Source organism: Arachis hypogaea, chromosome 20, assembly GCF_003086295.3.
Source record: "Arachis hypogaea cultivar Tifrunner chromosome 20, arahy.Tifrunner.gnm2.J5K5, whole genome shotgun sequence".
Classification (NCBI taxonomy): domain Eukaryota; kingdom Viridiplantae; phylum Streptophyta; class Magnoliopsida; order Fabales; family Fabaceae; genus Arachis; species Arachis hypogaea.
The window spans coordinates 3618471-3636936 of NC_092055.1; the positions used below are offsets into that span (position 1 = coordinate 3618471).

Here is an 18466-nt window from a genome sequence, read left to right on the forward strand (position 1 = left end):
CCCGGTCTGGACAGCAAGGATGTGAGTGATTCGAAACAACTTTGGAAATTGTCCAAAGACCAACATCCTTTATTATGTGTACGTAAATCCTGGCCGGACAATTTAACCCAGCTGAAGGGTTTGTCTTCAAAGTTGGAAATATCTTGGATTTCCACCTCCCCTCTCTAGTGCATACGATTAGTTGATTCTTAATCTTGTCTCTGTCCCGAGTCGTGTTCCTTATTTTCGTAAAAAACTGGCAAGCTTGGAATAATATTTGTAGAACTTTCCAGCTTCTTCTAGTGTCTTGAAAATCATTCCCACATTTGAAACAAATTTTTCATCCACAACACAGTTGGTCTGCATGGTGAACCGAAAAACGTTATTACGGTGAAACAATTATATAGTGCACAGTAAATAAAATAGAATATATTCCTCTAATTTTTTTTAAGACTCCTTTCTGTTTTTAATTTAGTAAGGTTCTGGATTAATATATAGCATTGAGGTCTAATGATAGTGCATGTAAACTTTTCTGCTTTTAAATGATAATATTAAGGAGACAATAAAAAATCAGTCAAAATTTATTTTAATTAATATTTTTAATTATTATAATAATTAAATATTAAATAAAACGAATTTTGATTATTTTTTATTAATTCTTTTTAGTTACTAAAAGATTTCCGTTTTTGAAATTCCTTCCCCACTGATGACCGACATAAAACTGTAGGATGCATGAGATTAATTAGTGCATGATTTGACTAGAATTTCCAAAAAAATTACTTACATAATGATTCTTCAATAATTTAGGAAACTTTAATGATGACAATGAATTGTCAAACGGTATACAAACTTTTGTCATATGGAGAATTTTGGAGAGTAATGGAGAGAGACGAACTATATAAGTATTTGTGGGGTAAAATTATTGCATGTAGAATGGATAGTGTATGAAATACATAAGCTAAGAGGATAAATTCCACGTAAATTAAAAAGGAAAAAAAGAATTTGGAAGAGCATGCATGTGAGGTAGAGTTGATTTTTGTGACTTATTATTAGATAGCTAGTAGACAAAGTCCTTGGCCTTAGTCAAAGCAATGCACTAACCTAATAAGAAGCATTAGAAAGAGAGAGAGAGAGAAAGAGTGTGTGAAGTCCATCAAACTTCACTTTCCAATGAAAACCACAACCCACATGATCTTGCTTAGCTTGGTTGGGGGAATTGAAAGATCGCGAACCACCCTTTTATATATCTCTTCAAAATTATATATAAAGAAGATTATATGATTATATCTCATCATCATCAATTTCACCCCTCAGCCTCCTCGATCTCCTTCTCTCCAAACACATACATACATATACATATATTCCTCTCTCTCAATGCAATGACCCTACATCACCTAAACTCAGTGTTGTAAATATTCATTATTGGCCGACAAGTGTCAACTTTTGATTGATACACCCACGTCCAGTCATGACTCATGACCCTCTCTAAAGCTTCAAAGCTTTTGCTTCCTAACTAGTCCCCATCTTTCACTATACCATGTGTCTCTCCCTAATTTCCAACCTTCCTTATCATTTTAATTCATCATTTATCTTTTTTTTTATCATTTGTAGAGAATATATTCATATATAAAGCACTACTTTTACATTAAGTAAGAGTCACGTTATATTCTCTATATATATAATAACTAACCATGAATTTGCATTGGCACTTATTATATATATACTTCTCTTGCTAATTAATAATAATAATTAACCTAATAGTAATTACTACTAATATAGGAAATTAGAGAAATTAAAGTAGTGAGAGTGATGATGAGGGGTCCCTAAATAATAAAAAGATCAAAAGCCAAACAAACTACAGAGTGTTGTGCAATTATTCATACCATACCATGAATTTCATCCCAAAGCTAAATATATAGCTAGCTAGCATTGCATTCAAAAGTGGACAAAAAAGATTTTATAAAAAATAATAGCAAAATATTAAAGTGGGATAAGCAAGCTTTTCATTAAATAAATAAATATTGGTCCATAAACTAAAACACAGAGATAGAGAGAGAGAGAAAGAGAGAGAAATAGAAAAGCAAGCTAAGGTGCTCTGGTTTGAATTGAAGATGATGATGAGGAAGAGCATAAGGTGCTGCATATCTTGCATTCTACCATGCGGAGCCTTGGACGTAATAAGAATAGTTCACTCCAATGGCAGGGTGGAGGAGATCAGCGGAGCAACCATCAAAGCCAGCGAAATCATGAAGGCACACCCTAAGCACGTGCTCAAGAAGCCATCTTCACCTTCCGCCGCCGCACCTCTTCCAAACATCGTCGTCGTCCCTCCCGACGCCCTCCTCCAGCGTGGTAAGATTTACTTCCTCATGCCACTCCCCTCCCCTCCTCCCGCCGACAAAAACCATAACCGCCGCCGCACCTCCTCCACCAAGAAGAAAGCTAGGAAGGAAGAAAGCAAAGCCGCCGCCGCCACCACCACCACCAGCAACAATAATAATAGCAGCAGCGTGGTTGTGTCTTGTGACCGGTACTTGACGGAAATAATGTCGGAGAAGATTTCGACGCAGCGGGACAGAAGAAGAGGCCGCGTCGCTGTGTGGAGGCCTCACTTGGAGAGCATTTCGGAGTCCTCATCGTCATCATCACCACCATCAACAACTCAACTCTAACGACGGTTTCTTCGCCACGTTTTTTCTTTTTCCTCTTGTCTCTCCTCTATTCAAGTGTGTCTTCCATGATATCCATATATTTTTAGGGTTCGTTCAAGGCATATATTAATTTCCAACCTTCCAATCTCTTCTTTTTCTTTCTTCCTCTACAATCTGAAAAGGAAATATTTAAGTTCTTCGCTTCTTTTCTTTTCTTTTCTTTTTTTATACATGTGCTTATATATATGCTTATATGTACATAGGATTAAATATAAAGGTACGTATATATATAAATAAAGATTTTGTCATTTAATTACATATGTTGATGAATCCTATAAGTAATGTTGAGTGCTGTGAAAGTATTAGCGTGGTTTTGATTGTGGAGTTAAGCTTGATGAAGGTATATAGAGTAGAAATAGAAGAAGGTAATGCTAGGGAGACAAAAAAAAAGTCGGAACTTGTTTTATTTAGCATTTATTAATTGTTGCGACCAAATATTATGGATAGAAGAGATATCTTCATATTGTAGAAGGTCAATTCTTATTGATTGCCTAATTTTTAGGGTTCATTATCATCTTTGGAGGATGTGTTCACTACTGTTGAGATAGTGGGGTTATAACATAATTGATCCAATAAGGGTGTTAATCTTTTTTGGTAATTTTTTATAAACAAAGATTTTGTGAGGTTTTCATTTCGTTATGCTTTAATTTTTAAAATTTGTTGATGAAACATGCTACTAGGAAGTGCACATGGATTGGAAAAGTAGCTAGCTAGATAAGGCAACAAGAGGGTCGTATGATAAATTAAAAGAATAAAAAAGAAGATCCCACTTCTATTGTTGTGTGGTGGCTCTGTTATTGTAATTCTCGGTTGGATCATAATAGAAGGTGATTGAGACATGATGGATGTTATGGTATTGCTAGCATTCGAGTAATCTATTTACATTTATTCCCATTTGCAGACGAAAAAGGTTCACAGTTGTTCGTCGGTGTCATTCATTCCTGCTAAAGCCACACCATGACATCATGCTTCCATCACTTTACATATATATTATATAACACCAATTCATTATTTTTTCTTACTACTCTTGTGTTGCGCCTATATTTGGTATTCTTCTAAAATACAAAAACAATTTATTACAAGAGATCGATGTAAGACTAATACCAACTAAGCTCTATTATGTGAAAAGAATAATTATATATAGCTGCTTTTGTATTAGAATTTGAGTAGATATAACTTTAATTTAGAAGTCTTTGTTTATGTTTTAAATAAAAAAATCTTTTGGGTCCCCCCCAAATGGAGGAGGACAGATTCATGAAGTGTAAAACCATGGTGTACTTTGGCACTTGCCCACAAATAAAAGGGTAAAAGAATAGGGAAAAAAAAAAAGAAAAAGAAAGAAGCAAACAAATCGGGGTTAGATCAAGAAAAGACCAAAGTGATCACTTTGAGGTTAGAAACGAATTCAAAGTCCCCACAAAAAGAGTGCTTTTCACACACCCCACAAGCCACAAAGCCCACAATCACATTCTAATTTGCAATGATGCGCTGCATTTGCATTCTTTGCACTAATGACTTTGTAGTGCGATGTGTCTTTTAAGCATTTTATTTTTCTTCTGCTTATTATGAATTAAGCCAAGGCCTAGTGGCCTTGGCATATATCCCATAGGATGTTTATGATTATTCATTCAGCTTTAAGTTGAGGGAATTGATGAAGAAGACCTTCAAATAATAATCCTCAATGTTCTGATTCTGATTTCATCAGTGTCTTATTATATTTACTATGATCCTTTGAGCATATATGCTGTTTTTTTCTTTAACTTTGTAACAAAAGACCCCACCATATATATTTATACGGGTCCAACTATAAAGTTTGACAGGCTACTTCATGTATCAACAATATCAGTGAGTGAATAATAATTGAAATGTGTCAGTGTTATCTCTGTGTGGATCAGGTGAACTCATTAATCTGCTACTCTGAATCATTGAAATCAGAATCTTCTCTGTACTTTACTACCTCCCTCTAATTAGTTCATCTAATGCATACATTTCCCTTAATTTGAAGAAGATTAATACATAGTTAGAATTCCTAAGAAGACTAGAATACACTAGACTGGTAAGTAGTATGCTGCAGGAGGCAGTGACTTGAGAACAAAGAAATCAATATCACAGATATGTAGTGACTCAATTAATTTCAAAGAGAGATGCCCCACATTTGTCACTGGGCATTAATATCTCTGAATGCATAGCATAGCAGAAGTACTACTACTGATTGAAGCCAACTCAGTTACCTGAATGATGGGTCCTCTGATCTCTCTGTCTCTGGCATTTATATATGCAATATGTTTTGTACTCGCCATATTCTTTGTCTGCTTATGTAAACAGCTAGCTCTATCTCTACATGTATATCTTGCAAGAGATTAATTGATTGATTATAATAATTAATAACAATAAGTAAGTAATTTTGAAGCTGCTATATATGTCACTATGTCTGGTAATATATAGTTTTGACTTTTGACCAAGAGCACACTGCAAAATTGGCTCTGATAGTTGCTGTATGTGATTCTGTCTAAACACTAAACTCTCATGTGAAACTAATAAAAGTGATGGACAAATTTCATCACTTGTTGGGGACAGAATGTGTTTCAGGTTCAGACATATTCAGGACAAATCAATATCGAGTCTGGTTCCAAATTAAGCACAAACAACGATGCACATCTTCAAGGAGAACAGTAGTTCCAAGCTTTCCCTATTTTCTCTCTTCTCCTATATCTGATAAGCATGCAGGTTATGGAATAATAAGGAAAAAAAAAAAGATTCCAACAACAGAGTTGCACCATTGGTGGAGACACATTTTCATATTGGCCTTGAAGATAAAGCTCTCTTCACATAAACAATAGGTTATGGTAGTTGGGAGTGCGAGTGTGAAATGCCCCAGAGTGGAGCAAATGTGGGACTTTCATGAATATGGATGTTACTGTGTTAGAGACTTTTCATAAAGTGCTTGCTTCTTCCTTCTTTATCTTTCTCATATCTGATTTTATCTATGTTTTTAATTAGATAGAGGTGGAAACTCAAGTATAGTCAACTTCACGTGAAGTTGATACCAGAGAGTCGTTAAATGATTTGACTGATTTGACTAAATTTTCGTCTAACGACTTTCAGGTATCAACTTCACGTGAAGTCGACTTCACTTGAGTTTTTACCTTAACTAAATTATTATCTAACAATTTTTAACTATCAACTTTGTACGAAGACGACGGTATGTATATGACTGTTATTCTCATCTTGAGATCTTGCCAAAAATTTAGTTCTTTTCTCAATTGGGTCACTGAATCATGAAATTTTGATAAGAAAGAATGAACTTTTTGGATTTAGGTTGATACTTCAATCTTACAAACGGTTTCCATGTCCATGTATAGACAAATCTCTCATGTATATTTAATTATTTATTATTTAATCTCATGAAATATTACACTATTCGTATTTAGAAACATTAGCCTCCTTTCTAAGGCGCTAGATATGATAAACTAAGTAGTATTATGCGCAATGTCATCCAAACACATATCCGGAGCGATCATGTAATCTACCTTGAATAATATGATCATGGAAAAAGGGTTAAATAACCTTATTTTACCTCTCCGTTATTTTAATTGTGATGCATATGGAATAATGGAAATGGAGAAATACCAAGAGATTGGAATAATATCATAATCAAATATGCAATGCAAGCGGCGCCTCACACTTTTTGTTGCATAATTGTTAAGATGGAAGTTAAAAGGTCTCTTTCTCCACCTTTCATTTGGTTGTCCATCTTCAAGATCTTTTTATGTACAATGAAACACGGCCGAAGAAAGCTATACTATTTTATTATAGCATTTTATATACGAACTCGTGTCACCATATTGTTTATTATTTAACGATTTTTAATTATTAATTTTATAGTTCAAAAAATTAAATAGCTAAGACTCTAAGATACCAAATTCAGTAGATTGTCATTTTCAAAAAAATAAAATAAATAAATAATAGTTTTAGATTTTAAGAAATGACTTCATTTGATCACCTGTGTAATAAAGTTAAAAAATACAAAAAGAATCGAGAAAAATTAAATTATCATTTGTCAAACATTTAGACTGATTTCTATTAGAGAATTGACTCTGTTTTAGTTGATTTTTGAAAGCGTGGGTTTAGTTCCGAATTCCATAATGTTGTGTGGGTTGGTCACCGCAAAATAGGGAATGGTCACGGGGCCAGAGCGCCATTATTTATGGAAACAATAAAAACGAAAACGGAAACAAAAAAGTGTAAACGCAACGCAAGGTATAAAATGACATTGACACACACCATCCCCCTCTCTCTTCCCCACACACCTCACTCGCTCCTAATTTTAATCCAAAATCCAAATCCAAATCCCAATCCCTCTAATCTCACCCCTCCTTTAACTTTTTGAAATTTTGCCTTTTTTCCTCAACATTATCGAATCAAAATCAATATTTAGCAAAAAATACAAAATGAATAAAACCAAAGAAAAGTACGAAACGGAATTTTTCACAAATCTGTGGCTGAGCCGTCACCTCACCGCAACTCAAGTCGGCAATTACAACTACGCGCTCCCCTCGTCATCTCCATTCTCCATTTTCAATAACAAAACCAACCCACCTTCCCATAATTACATTAAAATATCTCCCAAATATTAAATTCCAACCTCGCATTTATCATCCCATACTACTTTACTCAATTTACTTTTCTACAAAAAAGTCAAAAACTCATTCTTACAAGTTCTGTTTCATTAATAACGAAAAATAATTATATTAAAAAATAAATTACAAAAATTAACATCTAGCTACAGATGTTACACTCTCTTGATGGAAATTTTATATGCTCGTCACTATTTTTTATTTAAAAAAAAAAGGGAAAGTGAAAAGAAAAAAAGGTTGTAAGGTAGTGTGTAGTTGTATGGGTCAAGCCGAGCCGATCCGATCCGATGACGCCAGCGAGTCACGGTTCCCCCAACAACACGCGCCCTTCCCCGGCGACCGTACCGTATTATCCCTCCCACCCCATTCGCCTTTCTTTTTCGTTCCGCCGCTCTCTCTCTCTCTCTCTTTCTCTCTCTCTAACCTATTTTCTTTCCTCTTTCCCTCTTTCTATCTCTATCCTCCCCTAACCCTAAATTATTTCACGCAACCCTAAATCCACCGTTTTCCGATGCCGGATTTCAATGATTCCGCTGTCCCTACTCCGCCACCCAACCCCCGTCCCATGCCCGTCCGCGAGGACTGCTGGACCGAGGAGGCATCTGCCACTCTCGTCGACGCCTGGGGCCGCCGCTACCTTGAGCTCAACCGCGGCAATCTTCGTCAGAAGGATTGGCAGGACGTTGCTGACACCGTCAACGCCCTCCATGGCCACACCAAGAAGACTCACCGAACCGATGTCCAGTGTAAGAACCGAATCGACACCATTAAGAAGAAATACAAGGTCGAGAAGGCTAGGGTTACGGCCTCCAACGGTACCGTTTCGTCCTCCTGGCCCTTCTTCGAGAAATTGGACGCGTTGATTGGCCCTAACTTCAACGCAAAGAAGAATTCCTCTTCGCCGTCCCCGTCTCCTCCAGTGGCTCTCCCGTTGTTGCCGTATCGGAAGGCCTCTGTGCCGGCTGTTTCTCCCGTTACTGCTGTGCCACCAGCCGCCGTGGCGCTGCCGCAGAAGCGGTCGGCGGCGGCAGCGATGGACGATGGGTACTTCAGGAGGAATTATTCGGCGATGGCAGCCGCTGCGGCTGCCGCTGAGGCCGATGAGGAGTATGAGGACGAAGAGGAAGAGGAAGAGGAAGATGAGGAGGAAGAAGAGGAGGATGGGAGGGGGAGCGAGGTGGAGGAAGGGGAGAGGGATAGAGAGGGGATGAGGAGGTTGGCCAAGGCAATAGAGAGGTTTGGGGAAGTGTATGAGAGAGTGGAAGCACAGAAGCTGAAGCAGATGGTGGATTTGGAGAAGCAGAGGATGCAGTTCGCCAAGGATCTCGAGGTGCAGAGGATGCAGATGTTTATGGACACGCAGGTTCAGTTGGAGAGGATTAAGCGCGGGAAGAGATCCGGGTCTAATGGTAAGATGAAAATTTGGAAGCCTTTCTTGTTTCCCCCCCTTGGGATTGTGATTGATGGTTTTTCCCCCTACTTTCCCTTTTTGAAGCTTGATTTGATTAAATGCAAATGACTTTTTAGTGTATTTTTTTATTCAGTGAATCAATGGTAAGTTTTGATTGTGCATTAGATAGGATACTTAGTGGCTTGCAAGGGGATTCCTCAATGAATTGTTTGTTTGGTGGGGAGGAAATTATTTTTGTGTGTTGGTTTTGGACTTTAGGAAAGCAATGAATGGTGTGAATTAGTTGTTTCATTTGCTTCTGCAATTAATATAGTAGCAAGTGGTGCACTTTAGTACTTTGTGATGGAGAGTTGTTCATAGTTTATGATGATAGATTTTTCGATTTAAATGTGTTTCCATAAAAAAAAATAGGGGATCACTCTTTAAAGTTTTTGAGGGTTCTGCAGATGGCTATGTATTGTGCTTATGCTTTTTAAGCATTGGCAACCACAAAGTGAAGGCTTTTGGTTTAATTTACTTATAGCCATATAAGTGAAAGTGTGATTAGTGAGTAATTGTCTCATGCAGCTTTTACGTCTAGTATTTTTGTTTCTGAGGCATCATTTCTTTGATTTGTTGTTAATTTTATATAAGTTGTTAGAAAGCTTAAACTTTTTGCCTTTGCTTATATCGTGATGACTAGTTACTTGGGCAGTTGGACTTTTAGAATGGTTTCATCCAAAGAAAACTACTGCTAAGTGCGTGGATATCTGTTGTAATGTGGTGACTTTGACCATTTTTAGTTGTCGTCCGTCTTACAGTTGCTTGTCCTGACCCTGTTTGATCCTGTCAACTAGTCCAGTTTTCCTATACTACATTCATCATTAGGTGAAATCTACTATATTTAAATCATCTCTTTTGTCTCCTCAAACTTTCTGGCATTCCTGAATGTATTTGAGGCATCTGATAACATGAATCTCATTTATGTGGGATGATCTGTTTTGCAGTTGCTTGTAACTCGTAAGTTCATCAACTTTATTGTTTGTGTGTTTTCTTTATCCTGTCTTATGACAGATTGGCAGTGACACAGAACAAAACAATTTGTCTAATTTTGATGTTTGGATTCTGCATCCTTATGCCACAATAACACAATATGAGTGATTCATTTCTCCCCCATTGTTTTATTGAGTTTTTGTTGTCTTGTAATGTCATGTCTGTTTGAATGCTCTAGTGGAAAGTTTTGGGTGTCTTTTATCTCAGATTTTTCCTTTTCTTCCCCATCTCTTGAGGACATGCATTTGGAAGTTGAATTCAGTTAGATTGGTTTGGTTATATATTCTTTTTTCCCAGTTATTTTACATAATTGAGGTTTGATTATACCCTTATACTTCAAATCACAATCTATTCTAAAAAATTGTTTGATCGACAGCAAAAATGTATGAATAGTTTACACATTTTATTTTATTCCAAGGAAACTATTTTATCAATATGCAATTTGGGAACTGAAAGGGCAGTGAAACAGTTCTTTTGAAGTTTGGAATGATAGTATTCAGAAACTGCAAAACATTGAGGAAAACGATATGTAGGATATTAAATTTATCAGTTGAATGACCTTTGCTAGTCTTTTTTCCTCTTTGTAATGTGCTATTCTTTTTATTTGTTTGTTTCCGTTGTTTGTTTCCGTTCCAGGCCAATGCTGTTACTTTTTTAGAAGTCATGTTTGAGAAAATTCTAGTTAGACATTCTAGTTTGGTTGTGCACCTAATTTGTTTTGATGTGTGGTATTCTTAGCTACACATTTGTGTTGGTCATGACTCATGAGGTCAATAACTAAATTCATCAAGTGAGAAATTTCATAAAGTGTATCTGGGATAACTAGTTACAATTTACGACTGTTGCACAATTCTATTCTTGGTTAGGTAGCATTTGTGAAGATCTCCTGTAAAATGAACTGAAATCCCGGTGAAATTTCTGACTGTTGTACAATTCATACACTAGCTTGAGATAAATATCTTTAAAGATGGCATGATATTTGATTCTAAATGATTGCTTAAATATCATCCAACTGCTGAAGATAAATCATTGTTACATGTAGAACAAAAAAAAATCTAGTTTTTAACTTTGTAAGTTGGTAGTTTCTTGAGGGAAATAATATGTCTTGTCCTTTGAGGCTTTGACTTGAAGCATTCTATGTTTGTTTGTCATAATAGGCAGCGTTATTGCTCTGATAATTAGTGAAATAATACAAGGAGAATCGTTGTGTGTTGTTTTGGTTCAAGCAGATAGTCCTGCAGAAAAGGTAGGATGTTTGAACATGGGGTTGTATTGAAAGGATCTATGGTATTTACTTGGTTGATGATTGCTTTCTATTGAACCTAACTTAATGTCTCATGTTTGTTGTGAGTTGTTTTGACAAGCTTGCTTTGTTACTGCAGATATGTATAGCTAGCCAGGTGAGCGTTGGGTTGATAATGTTGCAGCTTGGAAGGTCATACAGAGTTATGACCATGGCAAAGTACATATCTTTAGCTGATACTGTCATGAGAATCTCCAATAGAAATTTGTCCTGGAGTAATTTTGGATTCTTTTAGTTAGCCTTTATTTTATTATTAGCCCTTATAAGTTAATTCAGCAACTGTACTAGGCCTCATTTGGGCTCTGATATAGAATTTGATCTAATGTATAACACTTCTATCTCTCCACTCTTTTCTTTTCCTTCATTTCATTCTTTTCTTTTTTTGGTGCTTTTCTCATATGAAAGAGTTTAATTTTTTAATAATAATTAATTTTAACATTTATTATCTAAAGTTTGAAAGAATTCAATATCTATACTTTTATATTTGGTTAGATATTAAATCTGTTGTATAAATAAAAATATTTAATTTTTATGTTTGTTATTTAAAAATAATATTTTCTCTCTATATATATATAAGTATAATTAGATATTACTATAAAAAAAATTTAACTCAAAATTAATTTTTTTTAAATAATTGAATCTTGATTCTAATTATTAATCACAACATTAATATTTTTTCTAAATAATATGTAATAAATATTTGAAGAGAGACAAGTGAAAATATAAATTAAAAAAATAAAAAATATAAGTGGTAAAAATTTAAAATTAAATAGGATAAAGTATATTTTTTGTCCCTGAAGTTTGACAAAAGTTTTAAAAATACCCATAAGTTTTATTTTATTTCAATGTTGTCCTAAAAGTTTTCGATTTGCATCAAATATATCCTGGACGGCTAATTTTTCAAAAAATTTAAAACCAATTCAACAACAATTTCATAAGAACAACCCTCAACATAAGCAAATTAAGCATAGTTTTCATGCATTATTGTTAGATTGGTCTTAATTTTTTTTAAAATTTAGCCGTTAAGGGTATATTTGATGCAAATCAAAAACTTTTGGGACAAAATTGAAATAAAATAAAACTTAAGGGTATTTTTAAAATTTTTGTCAAACTTTAAAGAAAAAAAGTATACTTTACCCAATTAAATAAAAAACTAAAAAAGTATACATATAATAATAATATATTTTTATGTGAATAATCTTATGAGATTATTTTTAATTATATTTAATTATAAATTTAATTTATTTTTATAATTTTATGAATTTATTTAAATTATAATATTTTATTAATAATTTTAGTTTTGTAAAATAAAAAAGTAAGGAGGGATAGAGAATGAGATAGAAAGATAAAGAAGAAGAAGGAGAGAAGAAATTTGTTAATTTTGGAGAAAAATATTTTATTCTAATTGTAATAAAAAATATCTCGTGACATATTTTGGTTTGTTAAATTAGTAATATAAAATATAAATTATAAGTTATATATAGAGTGAAAAGAATATAGAGAATGGTCGATAGATAGATAAGAGGATGGAAGAAGGAAGTTTATTAGTTTTGAAGGAAAATATTTTATCTCAATTTTAATGAGAGTGTGTCATATAATACATTTTAGTTATTAAATTAGTAATATAGTATAATTATATTTTAATTTTAATATTTTAATTATAATTAAAAAAATTGTGTTGCACATTTTGATTTTAAATTTATAATTAGCTATTAATAATAATATATAAGAGAAATAAAGTAAGTGAAAGAATGAGAGATAAAAAAAATAAGAGAAAAGAAGAGATAATTCTTTAATTTAAAAAAAAATATTTAGTTTTAATTGTACTTAAAAAATAATATATGATATATTTTAGTTATAAAATTAATAATATATAATAAATAATAGATATAATAATAACAAATAATACACTCTTAAATATAGAGTGCGATTCAATAATGATGTAGAACTAATTAAAAAATGTGGAATCTACAATAGCAGCTTTACTTCTTTATTATGTTATAAAGTAATTAACATGAACCACATCACTCGTGGATATCAATCTAATTAATAGAACGACTTGGAATTTCACTGTTGAAAGGATAAAAGAGTAGCAAGAAACTGCTGTATATATATGTTTAGTGCATTGTAATAATGTATACAATAATAAAGTAACCAACCAGAACCAGACCAAGTGATGATAAGATCGAGAAGGAGCATTAACACATAAAGCACCTATATATATGGTTGAAGTTGAACTGCCTCACTGCACCATTAAATAGCTTAGACAGAAATATTCTACAACGAACTTGACAATAATATTCTTACCATTTCTAATTTTGGGACGACACTAATGTGTGATAAGAACTTATAAGCTAAGGTTGTACATATATTTTCTTACATTATAAATTTAAGACCTACTCGGACTAAAGGATTATTCTCATGTTTCTGAACTACAAACTGAAATATCAATGGTTTTCTCCGTGTGGAAAATATGCTCATTAATTCCAAGTAAGTCCTTCGAGGAACCCTCTGCATGCAAAGAACAATCAACAACAAACATTTCCAGAAGTCACTCAATATTACAATTGCCTGCAGTTATATATATTATAGCATCTTACAATATATAGTTTTAGCCTTTGGATATAGATCATGCATAGCAAACATCATCAGTCTTAGAATATAATTATGATCAATTAATATATCTGAATATTTATTATATTTATTATAGGAGATTATATCTTTATTATTTGAATTCTCTTAATACCTATAAATACTCTTTTATATTGTATCATTACAAATAACTTGAATAAACAATTTGAATAGACAACTTAAATACATACTCAATAATATATCATCATTTTTTCAGTTTAGTCTCTTGTTTTTAACAATCAAAAATTGACGGCTACATTTCTACATCATCCTATACAGTGGTCAAATATTCTTTAATTATTAAAAAATAAAGAATATATATCAAATTACCATGTAGAAAAAGAGGATATATATATATATATACACTTCTGCTCAACATTACTAACTTTATGAATCATCTCTTTCCAAAATTTAAGTTGTTAAATGAAAAGAAAAAGATATAAATAGTTAGATCACAGATATTTAATTTGCTCTATTAAATTTTGATTTAGTTTTTTCTGTTTTATCTTTTGTTGTAGGTTTAGTTTAAATTTACACTTTTGTCACATGATTTTTATCATTTGATTTTATTGAAATCACATAATTTATTCTTATTATTACTTTATAAATGTAATAATTTTAATTATTTTTATATTACTCATATTTTAGTTCAACGAATATTTCAATCAAAATTCTGGTATGAAACTAACCCTAACACCAGCAATTAGTGTCTATTAATAATCAAAAGAGTCTCGCTAGGGAGACAATGGATTATTTGTACAATGTGTACAATGGACTATTGAGTTACAAAATGAACATTCTCCATACTATGAATAACCATCCGAGTACTAGGGATAATAAATATCTTCCCAAAAGCTTAAATTAATTTTGGGGTTCACTAAGGATCGAACTCTTGACCTTTCGAATCTAGCGCTCTAATACCATGACATGATACCACTCATCCCAAAAACTTCAGCTAATAGAAAAAAGTAATACTAATGATTATATCTCTAATACTCCCTAAACTTCCATTGTACACATTGTACAAATATTCTATTGGCTTCTCATACTTTTCCTAATCAAAATATGTCCTTTGTATAGTGATATTCAATTTGAAAGAGATGATGATAGGTTCATTTCACAATTCACATGAAGTATAAGCATGTATATACTGAGGAAACTATAATACAATCTTCATACTTGCTCAAAGAGAAATTCCACTAGATGAATATGAAATTTTGTTGCTCTCTTCTATCTCCCTTCTATTCTCAGATTAAGTGATGTTATATAATCACACAATTTATAAGAGAATATACTTTTTAAAAAATAAGGCTATAATAATTAATTAAACTCTTTTTTTGAATGATAATTTTTTTAGTTATAATAAACATAATATATATTCTAGGAGCACTTAGAATTGTTCCATGAAAAAAGAAGCAACTGATGGACACTATCATTTTAAGTTTGAGAAATTAGTTGGGGAGTATTTATTGATATGCAAATTTTCGAAACTTCAATTCAACAGTATTAGAAATTGTTGATCATGAATAATTTTGCAAAAGAATTATTGGAGCTTAAGTCTTAAATAATATACTATACAATAAATACTATGCTGTATATCTTCAAGACTATTTATACTTTATGTCTTCTAATGATTTTTAAAAGCTTTGCATTTAAATATATCTTTCAATTATATCTTTAGAGGGGTTAATATCTATTAAAAATCTCAATCATGTTAAAGTGTTTACAAAAGATTAATTATAGATATAAAATATATTTTAAAAATAATTTAAATAATATAAGTATTTATATACAAATATCTATTAATAATTAATTTTTTATGTACATCTAAAATAATTAATTAAAAATATAATTATTTATATATTTTTTTTATCTGATATAATTATTTATGGATAATTTTCATTGGTTTACAATTCTCCCCTACGTATGAGAATAACGTGTTTGGAACTTATTTGAAGACATTATTAATAAGTAGATATGTCTGAGATTATAGTTTATCTTAAATTTAATAATATTTAAAATAAAACAATTAAACTAATTAAAACATGGATAAAACACGTAAAGAAATTAAACACACACTAATATTATGGGAAAAGGAAAAGTACAGAGAGATAATGAGAATACTAAATAATGTGAATAATGAATATGTCGGATGTTTAATTTATTAGGTATGCAGATAGTTATTTTAATGTTAGAGTTTAGGAGGTAATTTAGGAGTGGAGTGTTTTTTTACTTTATTGGATTATTTTTAAAGTTCATTGTTTACATTATTCACAACGGAAATATTTGGTAACAAAAGAAAATCAGCCAAAAACAGCCATAACTTGCCTTATTTAGCATTCATTAATTGTTGTGATAATTAATTAATACTAAATAAGGCAAGTTTTGCCTGTTTTTTTTTTCTACCTAGCATTACCCATTCACAAAAGTCATTATCTACCTAACAAAACCGATCTAAAAATTCCAAAACAAAAAACGTTACATGCAAGTCATTTTTGTCAGTTTATATGTTATATTCGATTTATTAAAACATGTAATAATAAAAGTTTGTCTATTTAGTTTTACTTTCAAGCCCCTGAACTTGATACATTTATGGACACCTGAGTACACACTAAAATTTGAGCCTCGTTGACAAGCTAAAATATCAACCCATATATATAGCTAGCTTGCAGAGGCTAATAATTGACCTATTGATCTATCTACATTAGATATTGCATTTTCTCTATCTTTATATTAACGGCTTCCTCCTTCTGTATATTATATTCCTTCTATGCATGCTATAATATCTGTTAACTTTAAAGTCTAAAGTTTTAAAATAACAATAATAGATATTATATATTATAGACAGAAGTAATATTGTATAGATACTTGTGGATGTTTCTTTATTATTTGGATTTTGATCCAAACAGCACATAACAACACTTTGAAGACAACTTATGCTTTCACCAATGCCTAGACTAATTTTAATTTATGATCTTCACACACATGGCTTACAAGTAGGCACTAAGATTTATTTGTACATTGATTAAGTACTAAGAATATGTGTGGCAAACATTGAACAACTAAAGTAGCATTTGGACCTGAATTGCTGAAGAGAGCTAGAGACAAAAAGAATTGAATGATATGATGAAGTTTTAGGAATCTTATACAAAGTTAATTTGTATATGGACCACACCATCCACGCAAAAATTGTTTGGAATTAAAGGAACATTATTATTGTTATATACATTATTAATTATAAAACTTGGATTATTATTGTTCATATGATAGAATTGGAGTAGTACGTTGTTGCTCTACGTCAATTTTATGTATGGAATCACATGCAACGTATGATAGATAGATGAATTGCTAAGATGGCCATAGGGAGCACGAGAAATGTGGCATAATCCCAAAAGGCCCAAAATCAGCATAAAGTGGACACCTGAGAAGTATTTAATTAAGACATTGCAATAACAGTGTTTTGAATGATAGGAGAGAGAAATTGAAGAAACATCAAGATATAGAGGAATTAGCTATGACCTATGACAGAGAATTATTTATTATTCTTACACTCTCCAACTGCATACAATACTATAGCAAATTAATTTACTCTTTACCCCCAACAATTTTTCAGATCCGCTGTTGAAATTTAGGGTTTTATGTTCTACCTAGGGTTTTGTATACTCATTCTCAATTCTCAATTATGAAAAAGTTAATTAATTAATAAACCTTATTAAAGCATAAAACAAAAGCAATCAAATAATTATTGGGTAAGAGTAAAAGAAAAGTAAATTGATGATGTGAATATGTTTTTTTTACCATATGAATGATCTCAAGAAGCCAATTGCTTCAAAGACTTTGAGGCAGTAGTGTCGTGATTGCTAATCCCCTTAATCTGGCTGCTCCTCTTCTTCTTCTTCTTGGTGTAAGGGATCCCTCTTGCCTTTGCCTGGCACTCCTTCACCTCACGAAGGTACACCCTAATAGCTCCGCTTCCGAAGGGGTTTGACTCCGGGGAGCCTCCGTGCTCCTCGTAGGCAGCTCTCAGACGCCCTATGAGGGCGTCTAGGCTACCCCACGCCTGCCTGAGAGGGCAGGTGCACGGGGCCGGAGGGTCAGGCTGCCCAAAAAAGATGCAACCGTTCATGTGAACCTTAGTCTTGCCAAATTGGTCAAGGTAACGGAGGAATTCGAGCACGTGGTTGAAATTGCACTGAGACAGGGACACCGGCGGTGTCTGATTCTTCAGATACTGCCCGAACGTGTTCCAGTCTCGCTTCTTTTGTGACTCGTAGCGGCTCAAAGGAGCCGCCACGGTTGCAGAAGACGCGTGTTGAGGCGGCTGGGGGTGGTGATGTTGATCGGCTGCGGGTCTAGAAGATGATGAGGGTTGAGCTGAAGAGAAGTCGTTTTGCAGTTGGGCGGTGGACATGGTTATTATGGCACGACGATGATGGTGATGGGAGATTGTGTGAGTTAAAAAACAAAGAGAGAAGTGGGTGAAAATTGAAAGAAGAAGAAGAAGAAGAAGAGAGAATGCGTTTGTTAGTGCATTGTAGAGGAAAGAAAGATGAAAATCACATCTTGGGTGTCTTTTGAGGGGACATGTTATGGGCCCTATCTTGAAGATGCTTTTGTTTCTCTTTTCTCTTCCCCCTCTCTCTCTCTCTCCATCGTATTCGTATAGAGAGTGCTAGGTAACAATGACTATTTTGAACAACATAAATAACTACCAGTTAAATAAAAATATATTATATTACATCCTAATTTAATACTACTAATT

The 18466-nt window shown here is 32.9% G+C and overlaps 3 protein-coding genes across 3 annotated transcripts; 2 read left to right on the plus strand and 1 right to left on the minus strand.

Annotated features, from left to right (window-relative positions):
* The first annotated feature begins 1275 nt into the window (after positions 1-1275).
* On the plus strand, positions 1276-2948 carry LOC112784805 (uncharacterized). Its single transcript, XM_025828133.3, has one exon. It carries the CDS (start codon positions 2091-2093, stop codon positions 2649-2651), a length of 561 nt encoding a protein of 186 aa, XP_025683918.1. The 5' UTR covers positions 1276-2090; the 3' UTR covers positions 2652-2948.
* A 4036-nt stretch (positions 2949-6984) lies between these two features.
* On the plus strand, positions 6985-11413 carry LOC112785111 (uncharacterized). Its single transcript, XM_025828546.3, has 2 exons — positions 6985-8736; positions 11153-11413. The coding sequence occupies exons 1-2, from the start codon at positions 7839-7841 to the stop codon at positions 11164-11166; spliced, it is 912 nt and encodes a 303-aa protein (XP_025684331.1). The 5' UTR covers positions 6985-7838; the 3' UTR covers positions 11167-11413.
* Positions 11414-13146: 1733 nt separating this feature from the next.
* Positions 13147-18290, minus strand: LOC112785112 (protein LIGHT-DEPENDENT SHORT HYPOCOTYLS 10). The gene is made up of 2 exons (XM_025828547.3): positions 17503-18290; positions 13147-13584 (listed from the first exon to the last, which is right to left on the minus strand). Exon 1 carries the CDS (start codon positions 18113-18115, stop codon positions 17516-17518), a length of 600 nt encoding a protein of 199 aa, XP_025684332.1. The 5' UTR covers positions 18116-18290; the 3' UTR covers positions 13147-13584; positions 17503-17515.
* Positions 18291-18466: the final 176 nt, after the last annotated feature.